Genomic DNA, 7,324 nt, shown 5'->3' with positions numbered 1-7,324 from the left:
ACTCAGGAGCAGGTTGCAGATATTCTGACCAAACCATTGGCGCATAAAAGCTTTGAGTTTTTGAGGAAAGGTCTTGGTATGACTGATAACCCAGCAGTTGAAATTAAAGGGGAGTGTTCAAATACTACTTTCAACTGCAGCACCAGTCCTTTGCCGGAATCCGCCATTAAACAACGACCGCACCGCTTTTACGGAATGGTGGTAATTCTCCATGGGGCATTAATGAATCCACCATTGCCATACCCCTGTCAAGTCATTAATCAAAGCTTGAATTGATGATCATAAAAACATAGATCAGGCTCAGATTTCTGTCAGTAATATTTAAGATTACCTCTTGAGGAGATCTGCAGGCAATCCTTGTTTGTCAAATCTCCAGTCCTTGTACGCCACCGCAGACATCTCCATGCTATATTTTTTCAGGAGAGACAAAGTGAAGTTTAGAACTGCCTCTGAAGCAGTCTTGTTGTAATCTCTTTTTCCCAGGTTCGACATTGGATCGTCAGGCAGCCACTTCAACCGGATGTTGTCTACTCCACGCCCTTTCCTTTCTCTATTTGTTGACATTGTATTTGCATGATTTTGAGGGACGCGTAGTCACTGTCACACTTGCCCTGATTTCATTTTCAAAAACTTCAACACTCTCGTCTTTTTTTTTGTTTCTGAAACCAAAAAAAACCTTTATGGAGGCCACGATGCGTTGCCTTTTTGCCCTTTCACCAAAAGCACATTGAAATGCTCTGCATCTAGTGTTGGCGGCAGAAAATAAATTATGAACCAAGCTTTGCGCTTTGATGAATCTGCTTGGCCTAGAATTTTTTGTAACAGTTAGCCTTGTTAATGAATACAAGTCTTTTGTGTGTGTGAAACTCTGTCCTCCCCAAGTTAAATTTTAGTTTCTCTGTGTTAAAAAAACAGAGCATTATTCTCTGTTCGTTTTTGTTATCGAATTATAAGAAATTCCCAACAAAATTTAGGATTCATACATTTTTTTATTATATAATTTTAAATAAAAAATCATAAAACCTTTAAAGTTATTTAATCGATACAAACATTTAATATAAATCCACCAAAAATAGAAAAGCCCAAAACAGTTAGAGCATTATTTTTTTCGCTGGTTGAACTTTGATGTCCACCTTATGCACGTGTGTGATGTGGCATGGTTCTTTCCCACGTTTAATCTTATTGCCAAACAATACCAAGAAACAGTCAATGAAGACCGATGGCGTTCCCAGGATGACGGCGGCGATGGCGAGTCCAAAGTCGAATTTGTTTATTATATTTTAAACATGAACGTGCCACGAAAGTACGGGCGGGCAGGTGCAATTGACAGACCACAAATAAGAGATGGGAAAAAGATTGCTATATATACTTCTCCATCCCTTCACAACCGGAAAGCGGCCAAAGAGGCTTTACGTTCTCCACTCACTGCACAATCTAATTGAAACGGAAATTTGTTATTTTGATGCCAAGAGACCCCGATGGAGATTACAGGAGGGCAGAGCCTAAGCATGAACATGAACATGTTGGAGTTGATTCGCCACCATTTGCTGGAGGTGGAGGACGAAATGGATATTATGCATCTGTATCACCCAGGAGGAAATGATCCATCCTCTTCATCGTCTTCAGTATCTTCCCCCAGAGTCAGCTGGGAATATCTCCTTGGCACTGCCACCGCCACAGCAAGTGGCTCATGCCAAAACAGCGGCAGCAGATCACCATCAGAAGACAATGAGAGTTCACGATTCTCTTCTGCTTCTACTTCTGTATCCACAGTCACAAGAAGAACAGAGGCGGTAAATATAAATGTGAAGCCACAGCCACGGGAGGAACAGAGTGTGGAAAAGAACAATGGAATTCACTACAGAGGAGTGAGGAAGCGGCCATGGGGTAAATTCGCAGCTGAAATCAGGGACCCCGCCAAGAAGGGGGCCAGGGTTTGGCTCGGCACTTTCGTCACCGCCGAGGAGGCCGCACTCGCATATGACCGGGCCGCCTTCAGAATCCGCGGAGCCAAGGCCGTCCTTAATTTCCCCCTTGCTTTCGCTTCCATTTCAGAGAACGGATCGGCCGTAGCTCACATGAGGAACAAAAGGAAGAGAGGGAGAGGTGAAACGGCCGAGGAGTGGGCGGCATGTGATCGGGGGAGCTCAGTTAGTTGGAGCAGAAGCTGAAGGTATTCATTATGATTGTGAAAAAGTATAACTGAGATTGAATTGGTAATAATCCAACAATTTTGTGAAAATGTATTTCCATTATCCTCTGCGAGTACACATTGCAAGATTGTGGTGAAATAAGAAATAAAGGACTTGCACCTCAAATTGTAAAATATTATATTTTCCATAGTGTAATGTAATTGATATCGACATATGATCAATATAATTACATCTAAAATTTAAATTTTGTATTTCTCATAAATATGTAAATTAAAGGACCTATGTATTATCTTTCCTGGCTGAAGACGCGAAAGTAGGTCTCAAATATTAAAACTGCCAAAATTATCAAATCGCTATATTTGGAATACTGGAGATTTATATTCCAAATATTTTTTTTGGTTATCGCATGCGATTTGACTGTCAAGAAGCTTTCTTATTTTTAATGATCATCACATCAAATATTTTTATGTTCAAGTCCGCTTAAATTAATTTTTGACATCGTAAAATAGTTAGGGAGGGTTTAAAATATAATCCATATAATAGAGGTGCGGATCGGCAACGTGGGCCCCTGGGATCATTTTATGGTTACAACCAAGCTGATTCACAGAGTTTTAAGAAGTTAGGGGATTACTTTTGCTTTGATTGTAGGCTTTTTACACTTAATAAGTATGAGCCAAAGTTAACGACAGTCATGATTGACTAAATAAGGTGGGCAAATCTGTCAGTAACTGGAGCTTTAAACAGAAATTACCCGCTGCGCCAGGCGCAACGTAACATGCAGCTAGTCGTGCAAGAAAATAAAACACATAGCCAACTGTAACGAGATATGAAAGAACCAATATAAATAGGCAGATGAGAACTTATTGTCAAATATTCCTTTCATGTCAGATAAAACTTGTGGCTCTTTGATAAGTTTAGGCTTACGGCTATTTTATTATGAACAATTTTAAAATATGGATTTTCACTTACACATACATTTCAATATGTTCTTTTCCTCGATGGGGAAGATCTATTTCAAATGGTCAAAAGGACAAGCATGGTTTTGATTAAGCTATCTGCATATATCGGGAATACGCAAATATGGTCAAAATGTTCAAGATGCATCGATAAGTTACGTATAGCATTGAACTCTATCTTTCGAATCAAGTTATCTGTAACAACATTAGATTAGTGGATAATAAAGCAGTATTTATTCATGATTGAAGATTTCGATTTTAAATTTCGAAACCAAGGTGTTAGAATGCAGGTCACTTCTGTTTTCGTTGAAAAATATGGCATTCGGTCATTATACAGGTTCTACAAAATTCATTTCTATCCATGATTCATGATTTTTTGACGTAGGACTCAAATTCTAAGGAAAGTATTTCATCTAACAATGGTGTCGATGGACAGTGACCATGGAGAAGGGTGGTCAGATTCACAGAGCGGTTAGAGAATAATCTTGCTCGTTAATTGAAGTCATTGAGGTTAGTTAAAGTTATCAAGTCTAGTTAGTTATTAGTTTGAGTTAATTTTAGAAAATTTAAATTACTTATCACTTAAGTGTGAGTGATGTTTCAATCATAAGTATGTTATATATGTGAGCGTTAAAATTAGCATAGTTATTCTGAGCAGTTTCATGTTTGTATGATCATGTATTTTTGAGAAATCGAATGAAACATTGAGAAGCACTTACGCTTTTAAGCGTGTTAATTTGTGTTTCCACCTTTATCCATTTTTTAGATGGGTAGCAGACCTACAATGATAGTGAGAGAAAAAGCCGGAAGGGGCCTCTATCATCGGTCATAGTTGCTGCGAAGCCGTAGTTGTCGTGAGCGAGCGGTTCACCATAGGCGTTGGAAATTGTAATTACTTTGGCATGCACAGTGATCTAAATTTAAAGCGTGAGTTAGTTCGAGTGAGTTAGTTCGAGTTGATTCTTATATTTGGTAAAGTTAAATATAATGTGTTTTCATGCTGAAGTTATTTTCAGTAAATGGCTAGTTGAAAAAGGTTAAATACCCCATGATGAATTCATTATAATCCATTCAAATTTATTTGAATCATTAATAAAATAGCAACAATTCACATTGTTTGTTTGTGTGAATTTGTATTTTCCTCCCTTTTCCTTTCCATCGAATTAGTATCAAAACCTAGGAAGAACTAGACAATTTAAGGAGCTAGAGTCTATAGTCTCAACTTGCAGAGTCGCCTTGTCTGAGTAATAGAGATTTGAAAGTATTTTCTTCCATCGTTGTTTGTGAATGACCACTAGCAACCACCTGCCATATTAAGAAGGTGTTGTGGAGAGTGGTTGCAGTTGAGTCGTAGCTATCATTTTTTTAAACAGAGGGTCATAGTCCTAAGGTCGTAAACCATCGTTTTTTGTCGCCATAAAGACCAGCTCCCACCGTCGCTACTGCGCAGATCTACCGCCAGCATGAGCCGTGATCAAAACTCAGTGTCGAGTTAGCCACCTTAGTCACATTTGTAAAGAAGTCAGCGTATGAGGTTGACAGAAGTTAAATTAATAGAATCATATTTATTAATGTGGTTGATATAGGCTAATAAGTATATATGAAGCACATATATAACCACATTAGTAAATGTGGTTGATATACGGGGATAAGCATTTATCAATCACATTAATAATTATTAGATCTATAGGGTTAATGTGAATGTTAAAGAATGACTATTTGTACTTATTATTAACTATATAAATAATAACAACCCCATCCCCACATATATCTATATCTATACCTATATATATATATATATATATATATATATATATATATATATATATATATATATATATATATATATATTTATATTTATTGTGCAAGGCTAATTCTATTAAAAGAAACAAAAAATATAATTACAATGAGGCCACAACCTTAGCCATTATCAACGAAGTTCATCAGGAGAATCGAAACTGCCCCATATTTGGGGAAACCAGTTTGCCATAGCAAAAAACCATACAAATGACCTGGACCCAACACCAAAGAAACCAGAAGAAGTTTTGACACAACACAACATGAGACAACTGAAATTATGACAAAGCTGCCTATCGTTTAGACAAAAATAAAAAACATCAAGTGACTGGACCACACCAGTCAGCAGTAGGGACCTGAGTTGGCACATCGGTGGCAGCGGATGCCACATGGCTTCACTTGGGTTCATCTTGGTCAGGACTCTCCTCGACAACGCGACAAGCATACTGATACCAAGCCTTGTCCGCCTCCACCACGCTGCCTTCCTCCACGCCACTTGGTGGCTCCCTCGCAGGAAGAGTGCTGTTAGAACTGCCGGTCATAGCCATCAGAATAGAAGCATCAACTAAGCTGCCACCTTGTTTCCGAATGTCTCCAACGTGTCCTCCTCCTGCATGTAGTCTGCCACGCTGAATTCCCTTGCCTTCTTCCGTCGGGAGTAGCCCAGATTCATGACCAATTCCCTGATTGCATTCCTCATGAAGCTGCATTTTAGAGTTTCTCACAGGAGCGTTCTGCTACTCATTTTCCTCCGAGAAGACAATGGTAACATTGGCAGTGATGATAGGCCTGTTCAAGTTGCTCTGGAACCTGAATTGAGTCGAGTGAGGGACCGAACTGGGGTGCAGAGGAAAAGTGGCTGTATGAAGCCTGAAATCTCTGTGCTCATCAAATGAAGCCTGCACACGACCCCGACCACTGCGAGTTTGAGGAAAATGTCTGTGAGGCGAGTTGGGAGGGGGAGAATTTTCATGGGGAGGATGTGGAGAGGTAGGTTCCGAGCTCTACGCTACTTTTGGGCGAGAACAGCTACTGCGGGTACCACCTCTACGGCTCCTCATTCGGTGACAGACCATATCAGTGTGGTGGGACTGGAATTCAGCAGGAGAGAAAGCCGGGAAGGATAGCAGAGTATGAACAGAGGGCGACTGGGCAGGATTCAGAGGGCAATGCCTGGAATGGGAATAATGATGCCCATTTCCAAGGTCGATATAGCATAGAAGCCAGCAACGTCTTCCGGTAACAGTTCTACTGCAGGAATTTCCAGCAAGGGGCGGGAAAATGCTGAGGGAAGGAGGGAAGACTGAGGGGTTGAAGGGCTCCATGTCAAGGCAAACTGTGTCCGGGTCTCGGCCTGAGCGGCCATTAAATGCAGCATCCAGGCGGGCCTACGCTCGATTCAGGTGGACTTGGGATGGTGCGCTGGCCACCATCTGTCTGGTTCAAATGCCGCCATTCCGTCAAATCTCCATTAAATACCTCAGTGGTCACCTGCATCCGAGTAATAATAGTATACATTTATTACTAATAATACTTATTTATTTCTCACCATTATCTTAATGATTAATATACATTTATTAAGATATTAATATAACTATCAATATCTTTTATATATACTTATATTATAATCAGAATATTAATAATATCCACCCATATATAAATAATATATTATATAATAATATTAGCTATATTAATAGAGATCAATAAATCGAAGTGTCCAATAATATTATAAACTCAAGGGATTAATATTATAAACCTAATCCCTAAGATTTGTATTGTAAACAAAAATGATTATAAACCCTAGCATTAACATTATAAATCGAAGAGATTAAAAACCCTAGGATTAATATTATAAACCCTAGAATTATAAATCTTATGATTATAAACCTTAGAGATTAATATTGGGAATCCAATTGATTAATATATAAACCCTACTATTATAAGCCTTAAGAGAATATTAAACCTTAAAATTAATAACAATAAATCCAAAGGATTAATATTATAAACACTTGAGAATAATAGACAGAAAGGGTTAATATTATAAACCCAAGGGATAAATATTATATCCCTTTAGGATTAGTAAACCCATCATATTAATATTATAAACCCTAAAATTATAAAATCCAATATTATAAACCACAATATTAGAAATCCAACATTTCAAATACTTACACTAAATGTGATATTATAAATTGAATATTAAAAACCCCAATATTATAAACTCGAAAGATTAATATTATAAATCCGAGGGGAAATAAACGCAAGGAATTAATATTATAGACCCAAGATTATAAACCCAATGTTAGACACAATATTAGTATTATAAACCCTACTATTATAAATCCAAAGAATTAATTTTATAAATGTGATAATATGACGTTGGTATTAATCACCTAAATATAAATATAATATAAATAT

The 7,324-nt window shown here is 37.9% G+C and overlaps 1 protein-coding gene across 1 annotated transcript; it reads left to right on the top strand.

Annotated features, from left to right (window-relative positions):
* The first annotated feature begins 1,411 nt into the window (after window positions 1-1,411).
* LOC149257702 (uncharacterized) lies at window positions 1,412-2,324 on the top strand. Its single transcript, XM_089370091.1, has one exon. The coding sequence runs from the start codon at window positions 1,479-1,481 to the stop codon at window positions 2,169-2,171; it is 693 nt and encodes a 230-aa protein (XP_089226217.1). The 5' UTR covers window positions 1,412-1,478; the 3' UTR covers window positions 2,172-2,324.
* Window positions 2,325-7,324: the final 5,000 nt, after the last annotated feature.

Source organism: Pinus tabuliformis, chromosome 6 (genome assembly GCF_031772625.1).
Source record: "Pinus tabuliformis cultivar Carrire ecotype Pingquan chromosome 6, CPIR1, whole genome shotgun sequence".
Taxonomy (NCBI): domain Eukaryota; kingdom Viridiplantae; phylum Streptophyta; class Pinopsida; order Pinales; family Pinaceae; genus Pinus; species Pinus tabuliformis.
Note: the sequence above shows the minus strand (reverse complement) of the source record. Positions and strands in the feature narration are given on the sequence as shown.